Source organism: Salvelinus alpinus, chromosome 2, assembly GCF_045679555.1.
Source record: "Salvelinus alpinus chromosome 2, SLU_Salpinus.1, whole genome shotgun sequence".
In the NCBI taxonomy this organism is placed as follows: domain Eukaryota; kingdom Metazoa; phylum Chordata; class Actinopteri; order Salmoniformes; family Salmonidae; genus Salvelinus; species Salvelinus alpinus.
This window is the reverse complement of record NC_092087.1, coordinates 40,121,108-40,145,056: the sequence shown is the minus strand read 5'-3', so window position 1 is coordinate 40,145,056 and position 23,949 is coordinate 40,121,108. Positions and strand designations below refer to the sequence as shown.

General features: G+C 42.5%; 1 protein-coding gene across 1 annotated transcript; it reads right to left on the bottom strand.

Moving 5' to 3' along the window:
- Positions 1–12,607: 12,607 nt before the first annotated feature.
- Positions 12,608–23,454, bottom strand: LOC139560679 (coatomer subunit zeta-1). The gene is made up of 9 exons (XM_071377679.1): positions 23,318–23,454; positions 22,976–23,044; positions 19,567–19,648; positions 19,277–19,368; positions 19,114–19,169; positions 17,431–17,508; positions 14,643–14,694; positions 14,490–14,528; positions 12,608–13,319 (listed from the first exon to the last, which is right to left on the bottom strand). Exons 1-9 carry the CDS (start codon positions 23,333–23,335, stop codon positions 13,272–13,274), a joined length of 534 nt encoding a protein of 177 aa, XP_071233780.1. The 5' UTR covers positions 23,336–23,454; the 3' UTR covers positions 12,608–13,271.
- Positions 23,455–23,949: the final 495 nt, after the last annotated feature.

Here is a 23,949-nt window from a genome sequence, read left to right as displayed (position 1 = left end):
GATGACTTGTGGCGTCCTTTAGAGAGCCTACACCAAGCAGTAGTTGGTGTTCATGTGTTGGCATGAATTCGAAGGGCGTAGTTGATATAACTGCAACCCATTTCTTGTCAAATTAAATGGCCCGCCTTGGATTAAATTAAACCGTGTTTGCTGTGATCAGGAAGTTCTTTTTAAATGTATTTCCCCAGAAACACTGACCTTGGTCCTTCTCCACCCCACATCCCCCTCAAACAATCAACACCTGCGGAGGAGGAGGGCTGAACATAATGAGATGGCAGGGAGGAGGACTGAAGCAGGGAGTTAGTCAGGGGTGTCCTACTCAAAGGCCTGCGTATTCACCTTTTATTTTGATAGGGAGTCACTGCTGAGACCAAGGTCTCCCTTCCAGATGAGCCCTGTTTTTCTTTTAAAAATAAAATAATTTAACCTTTAACTAGGCAAGTCCGTTAACAACTTATTTACAATGACTGCCTACCCCGGCCAATTGTGGGCTGCCCTATGGGACTCCCGATCACAGCTGGTTGTGATACAGCCTGGGATCGAACCAGGGTTGTAGTGATGCCTCTAGCACCGCGATCCAGTGCCTTAGACCTAGTACAATAATTGAAATCTCATTCCAAAATCATGGGCATTTTTTAAAATTTCACTAGGCAAGTCAGTTAAGAACAAATTCTTATTTTCAATGATGCCCTAGGAACAGTGGGTTAACTGTCTTGTTCAGAACGACAGATTTCGTACCTTGTCAGCTCGGGGATTCGATCTTGCAACCTTTTGGTTACTAGTCCAATGCTCTAACCACTAGGCTACGCTGCCGCATTGATACGGAGTTTGTCCCCCCTTTGCTGCTATAACAGCCTCCACTCTTCTGGGAAGGCTTTCCACTAAATGTTGGATCATTGCTGCGGGAACTTGCTTCCATTCAGCCACGAGCATTAGTGAAGTCGGCACTGATGTTGGGCGATTAGGTCTGGCTCGCAGTCTGCGTTCCAATTCATCCCAAAGGTGTTTGATGGGGTTGAGGTCAGGGTTCTGTAGGCCAGTCAAGTTCTTCTGCACCAAACTCGACAAACCATTTCTGTATGGACCTTGCTTTGTGCACGGGGGCATTGTCCTGCTGGAACAGGAAAGGGCCTTCCCCAAACTGTTGCCCCAAAGGTGGAAGCACAGAATTGTCTACAATGTCATTGTATGCTGTAGCATTAAGATTTCCCTTCACTGGAACTAAGGAGCCTAGCCCGAACCATGAAAAACAGCCCCAGACCATTGCTCCTTTTCCACCATACAGTTGGCACTGGGCATTCATGCAAGTAGCGTTCTCCTGGTATCCGCCAAACCCAGATTTGCCAGATGGTGAAGCTTGATTCCTCACTCCAGAGAACTCGTTTCCACTGCTCTAGAGTCCAATGGTGGTGAGTTTTACACCACTCCAGCCAACGCTTGGCATTGCGCATGGTGATCTTATGCTTGTGTGCGGCTGCTTGGCCATGGAAACCCATTTCATGAAACTACCGACGAACAGTTAATTGTGCTGACGTTGCTTCCGGAGGCATTTTGGAACTCGTTAATGAGTGTTGCAACAGACAATGTTTACGCGCTTCAGCACTTGGCGGTCCCGCTCTGTGAGCTTGTGTGGCCTACCACTTCGCGGTTGAGCCGTTGTTGCTCCTAGACATTTCCACTTCACAATAACAGCACTTACAGTTGACCGGGGCAGCTCTAGCAGGGCAGAAATTTGACAAACTGACTTGTTGGAAAGGTGGCATCCTATGACGGTGCCACGTTGAAAGTCATTGAGCTCTTCAGTAAGGTTATTCTACTGCCAATGTTTGTCTATGGAAATTGAATTGCTGTGTGCTCGATTTTATACACCTGTCAGCAACGGGTGTGGCTGAAATAGCTGAATCCACTCATTTGAAGGGGTGTCCACATACTCTTGTATATATAGTGTATATTATGTCCTGGGAATGCCCCCAATATCCAATGTAATGGCCCTTAGTGTACGGTGCTGTGATAAAGTATGTGTGGAGAGGGTTATTCCAGAAAATTCCAGAATATTCAGGATAGTGTTAACTTTCAACAAAGAAGGTTAGTTGGGGAAGATTTATTTGTTCCCATGGTTTCTGAGTTTATTCGAGATCTAACTAAAATGATCTTGCTAACTCATTGATCCTGCTTTCTGGAATACCCCTGAGGCCACACCTTTCTTTGTTTCCTCCTCAAGGATATCTTAAGCCTCACCACCTCAGGTGACCTCAACACTGACTGCAATGCTTTCAGACTTTTGGGGTTCTAATGAAACCAGCTCACTGATGCATCACTCATAGAGGGCACTCCCTCTCTATATATCTCTCTCCATCCCTTTGTCTCTCCCTTTCTCGTGGGTTCAGCCATAGACTGTAATTTACAGCACCCTAGAGCTCTGAGCACTTAACACAGAGCCTTCCTGATTAAGGGGAGAGTATGTCTGCTGATAGGGGGGGAAGGGTGTGTGCGTCTTTTCATAAAGCAGCCCACTTGGCACAGACGTCAATTCAACGTCTATTCCACGTTGGTTCAATGTAATTTAATTGAAAGGATGTGGAAATAACGTTGATTCAACCAGTGTGTGCCCAGTGGGAGGTGTCTGGGTATTGTTTTTAGTGTTTCGCTAAATAACAGACACCTGGTAAGGTTGCAGACAGTTTGGTTGGACATTTGGCATATTGCCGTGGGGAAGATTCTAGAACTTTGATCAAGCTTTTATTTATCTATTCTCATGGACCTTTCAGACGTTTCTGAAATCAGAAAGAATTAAACCCTCCGTTCCTTTCTCAATGGTTGAGCCCGGATCCCTCACTGTCATAAATCATGAGTCATTCTTTAAAAGCACACCAGACCCAGACACCCCACCCCTCTTCCCACCATGAGGTCCAGGGGTGGCCTCTCATTTAGTGGTTAATTAATAAATTAATCAGCAGCTCTGTAACTGCAGTGATTGGCCCTAGGTCATCTATCACGGTATCACCATGGTTACCGTCTGTGGTAATTAAAGATGATATTTAAGCTCGCCGATACATGTCCTGGAGGGGTCTGTGGCTTCATGACAGCATTTACACACACACACACACACACACACACACACACACACACACACACACACACACACACACACACACACACACACACACACACACAAAGACACAGATAAAAACATGTTAGTTGTAAATTCTCCAGACATTATGAGAGAGTAGAAAGCTATCTGGTCCATTTCACAAATGGGTGAAATGAGATAGGAAGAGATTGTGGAATTTGATGAGAGAGAAAGTCAAGCCTCAAGGGCCCAGAAGATCAAGGCCAAAGATCATGTTGACTGAAAAGGAAACAAAACGGTGCTTGGTCATATGGACATACAGTGTGATCCTACATTATCACCCTTGAAAAGAGGAGCAAAAATGACTACAAAATAAATAATTCAATTACTGAGATATATTGCAAAAAAAAAGGGGAAATTAGATTATTTTATATAAATACAATTGCTTAGAGAAAGAGATTTAGTTTAACAAGGTAGGGGTCAAAATTATTGACACTCCTGTTTTCAATACATTTTAATACCTTACCGTGCGAGGATAATGGCACTGAGCCTTTTTCTAAAATGTTGTAGTTGTTGGAAAACACACTGGGAGGGATCTTAGGCCAGCAGCATACTACCCTGCATCCCACTGCAGGTTTGGTCCTGGTCAGTCCCTGGATGGGAGACCAGATGCTGTTGGAAGTGGTGTTGGAGGGCCAGCAGTCTTTCCTCTGGACTAAAAAATGCCCCAGGGCAGTGATTGGGGACATTGCCCTGTGTAGGGTGCAGTCTTTCGTATTGGGCCGTTAAACGGGTGTCTTGATTCTCTGTGGTCAGTAAAGATCCCATGGCACTTATCGTAACAGTAGAGGTGTTAACCCCGGTCTCCTGACTAAATTCCCAATCTGGACCTCATACCATCATGACCACCTAATCGGCCCCAGCTTCCAATTGGCTCATTCATACCCTCTCCTCTCCTCTGTAACTATTCCCCAGGTCGTTGCTTTAAATGAGAATGTCAGTCAACTTACCTTAATATCCTTAATACCATTAGTCTGCACTTATGGACTGCTACTCTTCAATTCAAACCGCAGGTTTTCAATGGGTTTCAAGTCCGGAGACTGAGATGGCCACAGCAACATTTTGATTCTGTGGTCAATTAACTATTTTTTTGTGGATTTTGATGTGTGCTTGGGGTTATTGTCTTGCTGCCAAGTTTCACCACCATATTTTACAGTAGGTATTGGGTTCTTTTCTGCTTATGCATTCTCATTTCGACACCAAACTGATGCCAAACCTACCACTGGTGGGTGGAGCTCTTTTCATGTCATCTGACCAAAGCACTTTTTCCATTCCAGGTGCCAATGCCGTTAAACAAACTACAGGCTTTTACATTTGTTGGATGACATGAAAATAGAGTTCTTTGGCCAACAATACCAGTGGTGGGTTTGGTGTCAAAATGAGAATTCATGAGCATGGTTGTGGATCTTTGATGTTATGGGGCTATTTTGCTTCCACTGGTCCTGGGGCCCTTGTTATGGTCAACGGCATCATGACCTTTACCCAGCACCAGGACATTTTAGCCAAAAACCTGGTTGCCTCTGCCAGAAGGCTGAAACTTGGATGCAAGTAGATCTTTCATCAAGACAATAACCCCAAGCACACATCAAAATCCACAAATAAAATTTTAATTGACCACAAAATCAACATTCTGCAATGGCCATCTCAGCCACTGAAACATTGAAAACCTGTGGTTTGAATTGAAGATGGCAGTCAATAAGCGCAGACAAAGGATATCAATGATCTAGAAGGATTCTGTATGGAGGAATGGTAAAAGATCCCTCCCAATGTGTTCTCCAACTCATAAAACCTTTTAGAAAAAGGCTCAGTGTCATTATCCTCGCAGGGTGAGGTATTGAAAGGTATTGAAAATAGGCGTGTCAATAATTTTGACCCCTACCTTTTTAGAGAGAGAAAAGTATTACTTGTTAACCAAAATATCTTTCTCTGATCAATTGTATTAGTGTAAAATAATGTAATTTCCCTTTTGTTTTTTTTTGCATACAATATAGCTCATTATTTGAATTCTTAATTTTATACAGTCATTTTTGCTCATCTTTATCAAGGGTGTCAATCATTTCAGACCCCACTGTATATCAACAACCAACTCTGTGCCTGATCTAGAAAAGACTTAAGAGTGTCAGCTCGTTTACTCAGCAGTGACACAGTGGATTGGTGAGAGAACCCTCTGAGTTATCTTAAAGTGAGCGTGCATTAGCTTCAACTTCAACCAGGATTTAGACTGGTCAACACTCGTGCACGGAGGGGGAGCAGAGAGGTCAGCTTAATGGAGAACTGTAACTTCACATGCTTTTGAAAGCTGTGTAAATTCCTAACTGAAGGAAAAATGACACCCCGTGCTGCTTTTTCCATGTGTTGTAGAGCTTGAAAAAGGACTGCCATAACACCACCTACTTACTGGAGAACTAATGCTATTACTTCTAATACTGTCTGCTAGCCCAACTACTAGTCCCATTGTGTCTGTGATTAAGGCTAGTTGCTGTATGATTGGCTAATCATGAGATGCAACGAAACGTTGTTCAATGACCCACACATACCAAAATGTATGCAAGCATGATTCTAAGTCTCTTTGGATAAAGGTGTCTGCTAAATGGCATATATTATATCGTATTGTATTGTGGTTTCTGATTGCTTCCCTGCAGTATTGAAACCATGATATCATAGCCAATGCATGTTCATCATGTTGTTATATTTGCCATTTACTAGGACAACGTAAGAGAGCAGGCACTTTCATTGATAGACCTCTTAGCAATTCTTTCAGCTGAGATTAGTCTAATAAAAAGTTATAAATCAAAATGAATATTGTAAAAAATAATAGTCTGCAGCATCATCGTTTATTAAACCATAAATCAATGGTAAACGGGGTGAATCTCTGAATGAGAATGAGGGTCGTCTTCTCATGTTTAGCGCAATCCAGGATCCCTGGGACGACCCTAAACCCTAACATTAACTCCTACCCTTACCCTAACCTTAACCCTTACTTTAACCATTTTAAATGTCATCTTAATGGGGGTCCTGTGTGGTTCAGTTGGTAAGAGCATGGTGCTTGCAATTCCAGGGTTGTTGGTTTGATTCCAATGGGGGACAAGTATTAAAATGTAAGTTGCTCTGGATAAGTGACTTACAGTATTGTAACCCTGGACAAGCACACCTGATTCAACTTGTCATCTAATCATCAAGCCCTCAGTGAGCTGAATTAGTTGTGTTTTTCCAGGGCAACAACAAAAAGGTGTACTGGAGGACCAGGGTTGAGAAACACTGTGCTAAATGACTAAAATGTCAATGTAAAATGAGTGATGTCAGAGTTGGGATATCCCAAAGATTCTGTTAAGACTTTTCCTTCTCATAGGATGGTGAAAAACAACAGCCATTTCGAGTGGGACTACTCAATTTCAGCAGCTGCACCAGGCACAAAATGGTGCTGATGTTGGCCCGTTTTAGTTGTCTATCCAATGTTAGCATACCTAAACCATGTTTACTTGAAGCTTACAATGAACATACAGTATGTGTAGGTATATGTGGGTGTATATTTTAATGTATTGATGACTGTGAAGTTCCTTGATCTTCTCTACTAAAGGTTGGACAGAGGTAAACTACGGACATTGGACCTTTCCTCCCTCCCCACTGCTGACAGGTTGGAGATACTTGAAGCACATGTGAAGTGGAGGTACAGTGTAAAAATCACTTAACAGTCAGACATGATGGGTTCAGGCTTGGACAGGTCCATTACCACTGTGGCCCCGGTATCAATCTGGAGCTGATTTGGCCTCTGTCAGTCCTACCGTCAGTCTGGGCTCCTGGTCAATGAGGGGCCCCATTGTCTCCCAATTGAAGTCCTACTTTGTCCTTCGAGCAAGATTGGCAATTCACAGAACTAACTGTTTGTCTACTGGACATCATGTCAGAATGTATGAATAGACTAAGGCCCATGGTGGTTAGTGTGATCAGGAAGGAGAAATAGAGAGAATCATGAGAAAACAGAGAATTACTTGACACATTGGAAAGAATTTACAAAAAAACTGAGCAAACTAGAATGCTATTTGGCCCTAAACAGAGAGTACACAGTGGCAGAATACCTGACCGCTGTCTGACCCAAAACTAAGGAAATCTTTGACTATGTACAGACTCAGTGAGCATAGCCTTGCTATTTAGAAAGGCCGCTGAAGGCAGACCTGGCTCTCAAGAGAAGACAGGCTATGTGCACACTGCCCACAAAATGAGGTGGAAACTGAGCTGCACTTCCTAACCTCCTGCCAAATGTATGAACATATTACAGACACATATTTCCCTCAGATTACACAGACCCACAAGGAATTCAAAAACAAATCACATTTTGATAAACTCCCATATCTATTGGGTGAAATACCAGTGTGCAATTACATGAGGGCAACCAGTGAAGAACAAACACCATTGTAAATGCACCTATATTTATGTTTATTTATTTTCAATTTTGTACTTTAACTATTTGCACATCATTACAACACTGTATATATACATAATATGACATATGAAATGTCTTTATTTTTTGGGAACTTTTGTGAGTGTAATGTCTACTGTTAACTTTAATATCTATTTCACTTGCTTTGGCAATGTAAACATATGTTTCCCATGTCAATAAAGCTCCTTAAAATTGAAATTGAAAAAATTGAGAGCGAGCGAGCGGGGGAAATGTCTACAGAAACAGAGGAATGGAGGAAAAGATACACACTGACAGGCAAATGGATCTTTGCTAAACTGAAGAGAGTTAGAGACAGAACAGAAAGATAATCTGACCAACAGACAGATAGAAGGGGAGTAAAAGTGACTTTGGCAGTTGTCTCCTGTTGATCAGCGATGCGACACGGTCATTTACAGCGCACCACATCCATATGATATGTCATACACTGCCTGGCTGCCCACGGAAAGATGGCTCTGGGCTGGAAGGCAGCAGGAGGGAGGAAAGGAGTGGGAGGATAACTGGATAATGGAATCAGAGGGAAGGAGAGGAGAAGAACAGAGGCGTTCAAACTCAGAATGCATCATGGGTAATACACAATGACCTGAAGAAGATCCTTGCAGGATCGAAACGTTAAAGGTGCGTGGAGGAGCTTATGAGTGTGCGGGCTCTATTTCTTTTATACCGACTTTTTTCGGCCAAGCACCCCACTAAAGGATATGCGTTTGATTACACTTTAATACACACTGTACCGCCTCCACTCCCCCGAGTCATAAAACCTGGCGCTCATCTCTACCTCTATAAAACACGCAGTGCAGTTTCACGCCTTCTTTTCTCCCTCATTTGAATTTCTAGCTTATTATTTTAAAATAGGAACAAAGGCATTTTAGTATAGAAGGGAAACTCCTGTAAGGAAAGGCCAGAAACAGTTAATGCACAAGGATTGACTGTAGAATATAACATGAGACTGAAAACTGCTCTCGAAGAGGTATAAAGGCGGTATGAAAACCACATCCCTAGGGCAGGGGTGTCAAACTCATTCCACGGAGAGCCGAGTGTCTGCGGGTTTAGGTTTTTCCTTTCAATTAAGACCTAGACAACCATGTGAGGGGAGTTCCTTACTAATTAGTGACCTTAATTCATCCATCAAGTACAAGGGTGATGCGAAAACACGCAGAACTGGCCCTCCGTGGAATGAGTTTGAGTCGTGTCCTAGGGGATTCTGAGTGGTGTGTGACTTAACAAAGGCTGCAGGAAAATAAAATAATAACAGACTGGAAAATACAGCAAACCATGCTGCTTCTCTCTCTTTCTTGCTGTCTGTCTGTCTTTCTGTCGCTCTCCATCTCTTTCTCTCCTCGTCCTCAGTCTTGACTCAGGCATACCACACGACACCCTCCTCGCTCCCCTCCCCCAGGGACGCAGGTTTTACGACAGTAACTTGACACTGCTCCTGTATCCTATCACAGACAAGGCCGTAATTCACATCAAAGGCGGGCGGCAGCGAATCGTAGCGCAGCAATAAATTTGCCTGTCAGGCGAGGACCAATGAGGGGCAAGCTTTAAATCACTTCTGTCAGCTTGGCGGCCAATAGCGTGGCAATGGCAGTAAATCTGTCTGAGTAGGTGGGGGGTGGGCTCTGATAATGGGCACTGCATTGCTGCTGGGGAATCCACAGGGAGCAGGATGAGGGGGGTGGACGGGTGGAGAAAAGAGAGTGGCTTTAAGAGGAGAAACATATAGGAAAATGGCAGTGTTTTTTTGTTGTCTTCCTCTTCTTCCCTTGGCTGTGTTAGAGTCCCACGAAAACAGATCTCTGGGCATGGAGCCAGAGAGAGGAGGCATTTATGACAGAAACAATCCTGAGCATGTGACCATTGAATAGGAAGACCCAGTAAACCAGCCACATCTGAGCGGCAGCCTTCACCTTGTATAACATCCAAGAACATATCCACAATCATATTCAAGATGTGACCATAAACCTATCACTATTTTCTGTTTGATCACACACACAAAGATAATGTAATACAGCTCACCGGATCATGACTATAACAAGAACAGTTTCTGTTCAACATTAGTTGGCCACCATCTCCTAATCAGTTTCATAACTACTGTTTTTTTGATCATTTAGTAGTGAACAGACATAACAAACTCCAACCAACCATAATCCCAATTGGGTTAGTAAATAAAATAATGCCCTATACAATAAAAACAGTATAAATGCAATGGAATAATGGCAGTGTAGCCTTGAGTTTTATACACCAATGCCATAATGATGAATATAAATTCCAGTCTTTAATTCTTGAGGCCCATATGTTCTAGTTTCATGTCTCAGAGTCATACTTGATGCAGGGAATTCCTTTCCTCTGGGTTCCCAGACTCGGGGTGGGGTGCAGCTATGCAGCTCCACAGGAGTTCAGAAAGCATTACTCTGACATTATGTCCCCAAAAATGTTGATTTTGAGTGTGACTGATATGTGTAGACATCAGGCATGGTAGCATTGTCATCGTATGTCTATGTATGATCTCTCTTTCTCAATCTTTCAAACAAATGGAGATTTATCTTTTCCTGCCCCGCTATGTCCAATAGTAAATTACTTTTCCCTCTGTCTCTCCAGCAGCTCCTGCAGTACGCTGGGTGGAATAGGGAATAACTGGCCAGTTTGCGTGCTATTCCCTCTTGTCTAACCAACTTGTACATCTGCAACCTCACACCATTACAACCAAGTACATTTACATGCACTGCGACCACAGATGAGATTTGAGAGTAATTTATGTTCACATTACTACTTGTGGTATTGCTACACGTTTTTCTATAGAATTGGGGCGCCTGGTGGCTCGAGTGGTAAGTTATAGCCGTGGAATGAGTGGAGGGAGGGAGTTGAGGGAGGGGGTAATGTTGTGGTGGTAGTGTTGTTTTTGGCTTTCTCTCCGTCCCAGGGCCCGAATTGACAGTGAGAATCTGTAAACAACAAGAAACAGCCACAGTCATAAAGCACAGTTTAAACTGCGGGGAGATGCTGCATATCGGCCCCAGGCCCATGTCTCATAAACACCACACACACACACACACACACACACACACACACACACACACACACACACACACACACACACACACACACACACACACACACACACACACACACACACACACACACACACACACACACACACACACACACACACACACACACACACACACACACACACACACACACACACACACACACACACACACACACACACACACACACACACACACACACACACACACACACACACACACACACACACACACACACACACACACACACACACACACACACACACACACACACACACACACACACACACACACACACACAGACGCAATCCCTGTGTGACAACAACCGTTATGCGGTGGCATTATGGTCGCCCACACTGCTACACAATCCAAGAATCCCATTTCACCCTGCTCTCATGCACGCACACACACACACACACAGGCGCAATCCCTGTTTGACGACAACCGTTATGCGTTGGCTTTGAACATTAAGATTGCTCACACTGCTACACAATCCCAGAATCCCATTTCACCCTGCTTTCACACACGCACACACACCTCTGGGTTTGTTTATGCAAAACACATCCCATAACGAATGTCTTTCTCTCCCCTTTATCACATGCCTTGGGTTTGCACAGCTTCCAGGGCCATAATAACAGCAACACAGATGGGAGCAGAATGCAATCAGGCAGACTCCTGCTCCAATATCCCTGATAGCACAGTGTGGCCATTCAATCATCTCATTTCGACTAATGGTGGTGGATCCGATGATGTCAACCAAAACCCTTGATTTATTTGGCTTTGCAAATGAGCTAAGATTAACGAAGATCTATGCCGCCACACTTTTCACTGTTTGACACTGAATCAAGGTGTAGAATCACTCAATCAATGTGTAGAATCACTGAATCAAAGTGTAGGATCACTGAATCAATGTGTAGAATCACTGAATCAATGTGTAGGATCACTGAATTGTTTAATAGTATATAGTGCAAGTGACACTAGTTTAAATGGGAAATGTATATTTAAGCACAAGCTTTTTTTTCTCTGAGTTTACGCAAGCAGAAGTCAAGATTTGAAAGTGGGACAATTACAGACGGAGGCAAACATAAAGACATGGTAGACGCTGCAGATATTCATTCTGACCTGAACGGACAGACAAGAACTCCAACCATGGGACATTCCCGTTGTCAATAATACACATATCATAGGCATTAATTATAGACCTCTGACATACATCAACTCACACACTTGTAAACATTCCCTGTTATTAGATATAGGCACCAACCTGCAGGACACACACACACTCAGATGCTGCCGGTCTGTGTGCATGTAAAACATAGGAGCATGCCAAACGGTGGCATTTCAGTCAATTATCCTGGTTTCTGTGTAATCAATATAAATTACCTCTCTGCCTCTTTATGGCTCTGCCGGGGTAATTAGCCGATGAGAAATGAGTCCTTGACGGCTCGGAGGTGTCACTAACGTTCCCTGATGAAAATTAAAAGGATGGCAGCAGCGCTTCCCTGTGACCTTTCCCTACCCTCTGCACACTCAGTATGCAAACCTCATACACACTTTTAGTCTCAACTTTTGACATTTTGAAACACACAGGGAGAAAATGTGTACCTGCTGTCAGTATACCAGGGATTCCTAAAATCTAACACATTCTAGCAGATAGATCATTCAGCTGTTGTGATCGTCATGCCTACTTTCTATTGAGAAGTCATGCGTAAGGTGTCCGAATCTGCTGTTAAGCAACTTTCCTACATGCATTGGATTGGACGCAAGTCAGTATGAATGATTTGTTTAAATATCTTAGTATGTCCTCTGTCACTACTCTGACATGTGCACTGTAGTGGCTTTGTCTCCCAGCAGGTGGCGATGTAATTCCTTTCAACTGCAGCATCTGCCCTACTGCGGCAAAAGATAGCCTCACAAACTTTCCCCCAACAAACAAATCTTTTACTGCACCACAAACAAGAGAACCCAATCAAATTCTTGCTGGTTTAAATACAGTTTATTTGATCCAAGTTCTTTTCACAACAAGAGAAACACAATGTAAAGAAAGCCTGCATATCATTGTAATTATCACATTTAAATCACAAAATGTATGCTTCATGCACAACTACACAACCACACATTTAGTGGAATCTCTAATAAAGGTTGTGTACAAAGAGACACGGGCACAGCAAGGAGACGGCTCAGTGTTTTACTAATAGTCATGTTTCATATACCATACAATTATTAACACAGCTAACAGCTACTACACCATGCCCACTAAAATAGGCAAAATCCCAGAGTTATAGGTGAATACTGGGTTGATTCATACTGGTCAGATCACATTTGTTGGTACTGTAATAGAAAAGGTTGGAATCACCAACAGCCATAGAGACAGTAAGGATGTGTGGAGTTGAGACAACAACAAAAACGAATCCTGTTGTCTGGGCGATAAGAGCTCTGGATCTCCCACCACATGGGAATGGCTAATCAAGACAGGAAATGGAGGATAGAAAATGTCACAGTAGGCCTGGCTAGTTCTGATTCGTGGCCCAATCAGAAGACTTCAGTGCAATGATCTCTGGGACACACAGGAATAGGAATGATGTTATCAGGTGAGTGAGTGTTGGTAGGTGTGTATGTGACAGCAGAGACAACTCTCCTATCGCAGTAAGGACCACTTGATCTGTTCTTTTGCAGACTGAAGCACCTGAAATAGAGAAATAAGAGAAAAACAGAGTGAGGAGAACTCGGTTTGGTTAAGTGTCTCTCTAATACTGTCCCTCTAATACTGTTTATAGAAGATGAAAGCCGTTAGCAACCCACATAAGGCAGAACTGTAGAGTTTGGTAAATGTCCATCACCTCAAAATCCAACTACAGGTAGAAAAAAATATACAGTATGAAACACTGAAGGAAGCTTCCAGAACTTTCCTACTGTGATATGAGGGAAGAGTGGTGGTGTGATGACACCAGTAATACTACTACACACAGGAACGATACATCAATGAATGAATCATTTTAATTCTGCAGACTAAAGTCTCTCAGTAACCATTATGAGGCGTGCGGGCCCAGGGTTGGCGATGACGATTAATGGACAGAGTGGGAGAGGGAGACACCTGCAGCCAGTAAAATGCCTGTCAGATGGGAGCATCCATCAGCGTAGCGCTCAGAGAGCCTGCCAGGTGTGGAGACACGCCACCTAGCTAACAGTGGAGCCTCATTAGCAGCTACTTTGGGTACGCTCCCCTCTGTTCTCTTCCCTTTTCATTACAATAAAGCTAATATAGTAGCTTAATATACTGTTGGAGAGAAATAAAATAATTTTTTAAATAGCTAACAGAACAATGAGGGCATTTTAGGGATAAAAAGAGCTGGGAAGCATAAGGTACAGTATGTGCTTAAGATTGTTAGCCTGACAAACCACCTAGTCATCACTCAGCCATGTTGTTCACTGATATCCAAATCACATTACTATCAAACACACGTTTAAATTCCAGTATACCAGTCGGCAGATCGCCTAGCAGTTAAGCAGTTGGGCCAGTAACCGAAATGCTGGTTCAAATCCCAGAACCGACTAGGTGAAAAAAAATCTGTTCATGTGCCCTTGAGCAAGGCACTTAACCCTAATTGCTCCAGGGTCGCTGTCAATAATGGCTGGTCCCTGGCCGTGACCCCAATCTCCGAGGGTGTCGCATGGGGAGTGGGATATGCCACAAAAAATATTTACAATTCACATGTACACTTGTGCATGTGTGAAATAAGACTAATGTAAGCACCTACCTAATTATTAGTAGTACTAAAATAAATTGTACACAATTTTAACGGGTTAGGTTTACAAGGTAATATGAGATTTTCTCGTAAATAAGAAGCGCAATTACCTGAGACACAGTCTGTTCTGTTAAAGGAACATCATCCCCCTGTAAACGTGAGAGAGAAATAGTCCAGATCAATTTAAATGTTGTTAACATCTGGGCAGTACAGTACTCCATAATAACAGAACCATGGTGTTTGAGGAGGATCAATGGTCTTACTCTGAGGGCCACACGGTACACCACCTGCTGAGGGTCACTCTCCAGAATGACTCTGGAAGACAGAAGAGCACAGATCACTCAATGGCTGACATCTAAATGCTAAGCAAAATGGGCATCCTCCCTAACCCTAAATAACCTTACTTCGAGGGGCTATTGTATCACCTAGCTATGGACTAGTAGGATGGTTGATTTATATTGGACTGAGAGCCTATCCAGTCTCAGAAACCTTAAATTATGTAATAGAGTACTTAACTGGTAAAATCCATCTGTGGTAGGTGGGTCATTCCACAAAATGAGTACCTTTTAGATAAATAAAATAACTATAGTAAAGTAAAATAAAGTAACAGGGTTGACGATTTCATCTTAAATCTGCCATAAATCCCCTTGTGACAGGGGGAATGGAAGCATGATGTGTGCAACAGGGAGGGGCAATTGAATCCAAGCTTCAAAAAACACATTTTGATTGTAAAAAAACATTTCTAGCTATTGGTAACAGGGTTGGCGTGTTCTGCTCGACCTGCTCAGTTTTCCACCACAAAACACAATAAATGTCCAAAAGGGTTAGAACCAGTTCACCTGCTTTAACACTATGATTTGACTATTAGATGTTTAATTGTTTATAATTTTTATTGTTTCATTACATTAAAAAGAGTAACAGGACTGACCTTAAAAATGAGGGATAGGTTTATTTTCCCTTATAATTAATCACTAATCAAGTGAAATAAATAATCATCTTCAGAAATTACTTTTTCAAAGCAACAAAATAACTAGGGCTTTACTATGGAGAAAACCTGGAGAAATGTTGGAGGTTAAGTGGGTTAACATCGTCACAGAGAGACATGTCAAAACGCTGAATTGTGGCACTTCAGCAAGCCTTTATAAAATCGATGTGGTCAATATTTCATTTAATATAACAGGCTTTGAAAAAAAAAAAGGCAATATTGGTGCACAATTTCTACTTAAAATATCAAAAGGGAATCATTTTGTGGAACGACCCAGGTTGCCAAAGAATTGCGTTTGGTCTTCCTCTTTATCTTGGCTACAGTGGCTTGCAAAAGTATTCACCCCCTTGGCACTTTTCCTATTTTGTTGCCTTACAATCTGGAATTAAATGTATTATAATTATTTTTTTAATCATTTGATTTACTACCACTTTGAAGATGCAAAAATATTTTTTTATTGTGAAACAACCAAGACGAAAAAACAGAAAACTTGAGCGTGCATAACTATTAACCCCCCAAAAGTCAATACTTTGTAGAGCCACCTTTTGCAGCAATTACAGCTACAAGTCTCTTGGGGTATGTCTCTATAAACTTGGCACATCTAGCCACTGGGATTTTTGCCCATTCAAGGCAAAACTGCTCCAACCCCTTCAAGTTGGATGGGTTCCACTCGTGTACAGCAATCTTTAAGTCATACCATAGATTCTCAATTGGATTGAGGTCTGGGCTTTGACTAGGCCATTCCAAGACATGTAAATGTTTCCCCTTAAACCACTCGAGTGTTGCTTTAGCAGTATGCTTAGGGTCATTGTCCTGCTGGAAGGTGAACCTCCTTCCCAGTCTCAAATCTCTGGAAGACTGAAACAGGTTTCCCCTCAAGAATTTCCCTGTATTTAGTCCCATCCATCCTTCCTTCAATTCTGACCAGTTTCCCAATCCCTGCCAATGAAAAACAGTGTTCTCGTGGTGATGAGAGGTGTTGGGTTTGTGCCAGACATAGCGTTTTCCTTGATGGCCAAAAAGCTAAATTTTAGTCTCATCTGACCAGAGTACCTTCTTCCATATGTTTGGGGAGTCTCCCACATGCCTTTTGGCGAACACCAAACGTGTTTACTTATTTTTTTCTTTAAGCAATGGCTTTTTTCTGGCCACTCTTCCGTAAAGCCCAGCTCTGTGGAGTGTACGGCTTATAGTGGTCCTATGGACAGATACTCCAATCTCCGCTGTGGAGCTTTGCAGCTCCTTCAGGGTTATCTTTGGTCTCTGTGTTGCCCCTCTGATTAATCCTCTCCTTGCCTGGTCCGTGAGTTTTGGTGGGCGGCCCTCTCTTGGCAGGTTTGTTGTGGTGCCATATTCTTTCAATTTTTTAATAATGGACTTAATAGTGCTCTGTGGGATGTTCAAAGGTTCTGATATTTTTTTATAACCCAGCCCTGATCTGTACTTCTCCACATCTTTGTCCCTGACCTGTTTGGAGAGCTTCTTGTTATTCATGGTGCCCCTTGTTTAATGGTGTTGCAGACTCTGGGGCCTTTCAGAACAGATATATATATATATATATACACACTGAGATCATGTGACACTTAGATTGCATACAGGTGGACTTTATTTAACTAATTATGTGACTTCGAAGGTAATTGGTTGCATCAGATCTTATTTAGGGGCTTCATAGCAAAGAGGGTGAATACATATGCACACACCACTTTGCCATTTATTTTTTTAGTTGAATTTTTTTAACAAGTTATTTTTTTCATTTCACTTCACCAATTTGGACTCATTTTGTGTATGTCCATTACATGAAATCCAAATAAACATCCATTTAAATTACAGGTTGTAATGCAACAAAATAGGAAAAACGCCAAGGGGGATGAATACTTTTGCTGTACTCCATAGTGTGATGTCTGTCTTTGAAAGCATCCAGGCATGAATGTCCAGCCATGTCTTGTATCCTTGTACTCTAGTCTAGATGGAAAAGTTGGTTTGGTCAGGGAGTCAAAGGACATACTAGAGGAGAAAACACAGCTACAGAGACCCCTGCTTTGGGGTGAGATAAGTGCTCTACCTACCCCCCATCCACAATCTCATCCACTGCCAGGAACAGGCCCTCCATGTTCTCCAGCAAGGCCCGCCGCTCAACATTTTTCCTGCAGGAGGACAAAGAAAGGGAGCTTAAACACATCATGACCTCTCTATGGAAACTAACAAAGTGTTACAAATGTCTCATTCAGTTGCTTATTCAACTACACTGAACAACATTTTTAACGCAATTTGTAAAGTGTTGGTCCCATTGTTTCATGAGCTGAAATAAAAGACACACAAAAAGCTTATTTCGTTCACAAATTTGTTTACATCCCTGTTAGTGAGCATTTCTCCTTTGCCAAGATAATCCATCCACCTGACAGGTGTGTTACATCAAGAAGCTGATTAAAACAGTATATCATTACACAGGTGCACCTTGTACAGGGGACAATAAAAAGACCACTCTAAAATGTGCAGCTTTGTCACACAACAATGCCACAGATGTCTCAAGTTTTGAGGGAGCATGCAATTGGCATGCTGACTGCAGGAATGTCTACCAGAGCTGTTGCAAGAGAATAGAATGTTAAATTCAAATCAAATTTTATTGGTCACATACACGTGTTTAGCAGATGTTATTGAAGGTGTAGCGAAATGCTTGTAATTTCTCTACTATAAGCCGCCTCCAACATCGCTTTAGAGAATTTGGCAGTACGTCCAACCGGCCTCACAACCGCAGACTAAGTGTAACCACGCCAGCTCAGGACCTCCATATCCGGCTTCTTCAGCTGCGGGATCGTCTGAGACCAGCCACGCGGACAGCTGATGAAACTGTGGGTTTGCACAACCAAAGAATTTCTACACAAACTGTCAGAATCCATCTCAGGGAAGCTCATATGCATGCTCGTTGTCCTCGCCAGGGTCTTGACCTTACTGCAGTTTGGCGTCACAACTGACTTCAGTGGGCAAATGCTCACCTTCGATGGCCACTGGCACGCTGGAGAAGTGTGCTCTTCACGGATGAATCCCAGTTTCAACTGTACCGTGCAGATAGAAGACAGTGTGTATGTCGTCATGTAGGTGAGCGCCCCATGGTGGAGGTGGGGTTATGGTATGGGCAGGCATAAGCTGCGGATAACGAGCACAACTGCATTTTATCGATGGAAAATGAATGCACGGAGATACCGTGATGAGATTCTGAGGCCCATTGTCGTGCCATTCATCTGCCGCGATCACCTCATGTTTCAGCATGATAATGCACAGGTCCATGTCGCAAGGATCTGTACACAATTTCTGGAAGCTGAAAATGTCCCAGTTCTTTCATGGCCTGCATACTCACCAGACATGTCACCCATTGAGCATATTTGGGATGCTCTGGATCAATGTGTACGACAGCATGTTCCAGTTCCCGCCAATATCCAGCAACTTCGCACAGCCATTGAAGAGGAGTGGGACAACATTCCACAGGTCATAATCAACAGCCTGATCAACTCTATGCGAAGGAGATGTGTCGCGCTGAATGAGGCAAACGGCAGTCACACCAGATACTGACTGGTTCTGATCCACACCCCTACTTTTTATTTTTAAGGTCAGTCAGGTGAAATCCATAGATTAGAGCGTAATGAATTTATTTCAATTGACTGATTTCCTTATTTGAATTGTATGCATCTCAGTCAAATCTTTAAATTGTTGCATTTATATTTTTGTTCAGTGTAAATAAAGTGCAGTCTTACCTCAGCATCTGGCTGAGCGAATCAAATAGACAGTTAAGCACTGACATAAGCATCAACTGGGGGAGCAAATAACAAAACGTATCAATGTTTTGTGGGAGAAACAACCCAACACAAGGCAATGAATGTTTCATTGTGTTTTGTTAGCGTACCACCATCAGCCTACCTCATTTTCATGTGAACTGCCAATAACATAAAAGTAGAGGTCAATGTTGCTTTTGTAGACAACGGTAAGACCTTCTAGGAGCGCTATCTCACCTGGGTAAAGAAGCGGAGAGAGTTCAGTCTATGATACAACATCTTCATTATACCAGTTATACACAGAAGCCTTCATGCAATTGAAAACAGATCAGCACTCAAAGCCTTTGGCAAGAGATGAAATAGCAAGTACTGAAGCCTATGACCATAATGTAAACTGAAGTGCATATGATTCATTAGGTCGAAAAAACATCTTACTGTCTGTGCGGTGTGTCTTGTTGAAGATGTTCTTCTCAAAAGCTTTCTGCTCTTTCACAGTGGGATAGGTTTCATCATAGTACTGTGGGGCAGAAGTCAAACGGAGATCACATTCAGTGCCTTCAGAAAGTATTTACACCCCTTGCCTCATTCCACATTTTGTTGTTACAAAATGGGATTTATGTTGTTTTTTTAGATTCATGTAAATAAACAATAATATATATTGATTAGATAAGTAGTCAACCCCCCTGAGTCAGAATAACCTTTAGCATCGATTACAGCTGAGTCTTTTGGGGTAAATCTCTAAGAGGTTTGCACACCTGGATTGTACAATATTTGCCAATTATTCTTTTTATAAACTCTTAAGCTCTGTCAAGTTGGTTGTTGATCATTGCTAGACAGCCATTTTAAAGTTTTGCCATAGATTTCCAAACGGATTTAAGTCAACTAACTAGGCCACTCAGGAACATTTAATGTCATCTTGGTAAGCAACTCCCATGTATTTTTGGCCTTGGGTTTTAGGTTACTGTCCTGCTGAAAGGTAAATATGTCTCCCAGTGTCAGATTTTCCTCTAGGATCTTGCCTGTGCTTAGCTCTATTCTATTTCTTCTTATCCTACAAAAATGTCCTAGTCCTTGCCAATGACAATTACTATGTAATTTAGGTTAGCATTGTGGAGTAACTACAATGTTGTTGATCCATCCTCAGTTCTATCACAGCCATTAAACTCTTAACTGTTTTAAAATCACCATTGGTCTCATGGTGAAATCCCTGAGCGGTTTTCTTCCTCTCCGGCAACTGAGTTAGGAGGGACACCTGTATCTTTGTAGTGACTGGGTGTATTGATACACCATCCAAAGTGTAATTAATAACAATTAGTACCCAATTGTCATACTTGAGTAAAAGTAACAATACCTTAATAGAAAATTACTCAAGTAAAAGTCACCCAGGAAAATACTACTTGAGTAAAAGTCTAAAACTATTTGGTTTTAAATAAACTGTATCAAAAGTAAACACATAAATACTTTCAAATTCATTATATTAAGCAAAATAGACTGCATCATTTTCTTAATGTTTTATTTATTTACAGATAGCCAGGGGCACACTCCAACATAATTTACAAACAAAGTAGACACACTCTTAATAAGTGTGTGAATTTGACAATTTTTCTGTTCTGCTAAGCATTCAAAATGTGACGAGTACTTTTGGGTGTCAGGGAAAATGTATGGAGTAAAAAGTAAATTATTTTCTTTAGGAATGTAGTTAAGTAAAAGTAGTCAAAAATAGAAATAGTAAAGTACAGATACCCCCAAAAACGACACTGCTCAAAAGGGAAATTCAGAATACCCATCTACCAATAGGTGCACTTCTTTGCGAGGCATTAGAAAACCTCCCTGGTCATTGTGGTTGAATCTGTGCTTGAAATTCAGAACTCGACTGAGGGACCATAGAGATAATTGTATGTGTTGGGTAGAGAAATGGGGTAATCATTCAAAAATCATGTAATCCATTATTATTGCACACAGAGTCCATTTAACTTATTACGTGACTTGTTAAGAAAATGTTTACTACTGAACGTATTTAGGCTTGCCATAAGCGAACTGTTGGAAACTTATTGACTCAAGACATTTCAGCTTTTCATTTTTAAAAATCTCATTTGAATCTATTTTAAATTCAGGCTGTAACAATAAATGTGGAAAAAGACAAGAGGTGTGAATACTGTGTGTCAAGTGCTTGACTTGGGCAGGAGCTAACCGGAGCAGAGTATTTGCAACTCAAATGTTATACTGCTTGAGCTTGTAGAGCTCCTGCACCTAAATATAAAACAGTACCAACACCCAAAATGAGTACCAGAACCTATTTCAGTCCAAGTCAAGCACTGACAGTGTCACAAAATAAGTCATAGTTTGAGCACACAGGCAATTTGTTACTCAGGTAGTCAGCTGAATGTAAAATTACAAAACTATGTTGGCTACTTTGCATCTACTCATGCAGCTGTATGAATATTGACATGCTGTGAAGCAGAGAGACGCTTACAAAGCTTTCCCTCGCCCTCCATTTGGCAAATCTGACCATAATTCTATCCTCCTGATTCCTGCTTACAAGCAAACAGTGATGAGCCCTCAAAGCTCATCACTAAGCTAAGGACCCTGGGACTAAACACCTCCAACTGCAACTGGATCCTGGATTTCGTGATGGGCCGCCCCCAGGTGGTAAGGGTAGGTAACAACACATCCGCCACGCTGATCCTCAACACGGGGGCCCCTCAGGGGTGCGTACTCAGTCCCCTCCTGTACTCCCCGTTCACTTATGATTGCATGGCCAGGCACAACTCCAACACCATCATTAAGTTTGCTGATGACACAACAGTGGTAGGACTGATCACCGACAACGATGAGACAGCCTATAGGGAGGTCAGAGACTTGACCGTGTGGTGCAAGGACAACAACCTCTCCCTCAACGTGATCAAGACAAAGGAGATGATTGTGAACCACAGGAAAAGGAGGACCGAGCATGCCCCCATTCTCATCGACAGGGCTGTAGTGGAGCAGGTTGAGAGCTTCAAGTTCCTTGACGTCCACATCACCAACAAACTAACCTGGTCCAAGCACACCAAGACATTCGTGAAGAGGGCACAACAAAAACTATTCCCCCTCAGGAGACTGAAAAGAGTTGGCATGGGTCCTCAGATCCTCAAAATATTTTACAGCTGTACCATCAAGAGCATCCTGATTGGTATGGTAACTGCTCCGCCTCCGACCGCAAGGCACTACAGAGGGTAGTGCGTACAGCCCAGTATATCGCCGGGGCCAAGCTTCCTGCCATCCAGGACCTCTATACCAGGCGGTGTCAGAGGAAGGCCCTAAAAATGGTCAAAGACCCCACCCACCCCAGTTATAGACTGTTCTCTCTGCTACCGCACGGCAAGCAGTACTGGAGCACCAAGTCTAGGTTCAAGAGGCTTCTAAACAGCTTCTACCCCAAGCTATAAGACTCCTGAACAGCTAATCAAATAGCTACCCAGACTATTTGCATTGCTCCCCCTTCTACGCTGCTGCTACTGTTATTATCTATGCATAGTCACTTTATTAACTCTACCTACATGTACATATTACCTCGACACCAGTGCCCCCGCACATTGACTCTGTACTGGTACCCCCTGTATATAGCCCCGCTATTGTTATTTACTGCTGCTCTTTAATTATTTGTTATTTTTATCTAACTTTTTGGGGGGGTATTTTCTTAAAACTGCATTGTTGGTTAAGGGCTTGTAAGTAAGCATTTCACTGTAAGGTCTACTACACCTGTTGTATTCGGCACATGTGACAAATAAGATTTGATTTGAAGCACATTGACTGTGGGGGCAGGTGCTGGTAGTTCATTCATTGCTGTTGATTAGCTAGTTACCTTGGCGTAAAGTCTTTCCCCGTCATTGTCCAGGATGAGCACAGCCTTCACGGTGTACAGAGTGGGTTCCTGATGAAGAGAATGTTGTATTTTGTTCAGTAAACATGATGCCAAACAACTTGAACGACAAGAGCGGACTGATCAGTTGCAATCTGACAACAATCATAACATGCCGGCTAGCTAGCTACTAATTCTGTGAACCAACTAGTTAAACTGTGTCCTTCTACATTGTTGGGCTAACAGTGGCAACTACCCCTGATACATCAATATCATAGTGTCATTCAAATCACAAATATCAACATAAATAACATGAAATGCATGTTATGAGAGCGCTAACAGTACCAGGCTGAGTGCGTCCATTTTGTCTTAATACCAGATGACGTGGATTCAGGGGCAAAACTCTCTCTGTGATTGGTGCAACACAGAAATGCCGTCAGACAGACATACCGTTGGTTGCCTTTCACATCAGTCAAATCAGGTCCTCAAATGGCATTTACCCAGACTTTGTCGCCACCTTTGTACGGAGTGTCTTGACGACACAAGGTAGAATAATTGAATTGATGACGTACTCCTGAATCGTTATGTCAAATCATTACATTACATTTAAGTCATTTAGCAGACGCTCTTATCCAGAGCGACTTACAAATTGGTGCATTCACCTTATGATATCCAGTGGAACAACCACTTTACAATAGTGCATCTAACTCTTTTAAGGGGGGGGGGTTAGAAGGATTACTTTATCCTATCCTAGGTATTCCTTAAAGAGGTGGGGTTTCAGGTGTCTCCGGAAGGTGGTGATTGACTCCGCTGACCTGGCGTCGTGAGGGAGTTTGTTCCACCATTGGGGTGCCAGAGCAGCGAACAGTTTTGACTGGGCTGAGCGGGAACTGTACTTCCTCAGAGGTAGGGAGGCGAGCAGGCCAGAGGTGGATGAACGCAGTGCCCTTGTTTGGGTGTAGGGCCTGATCAGAGCC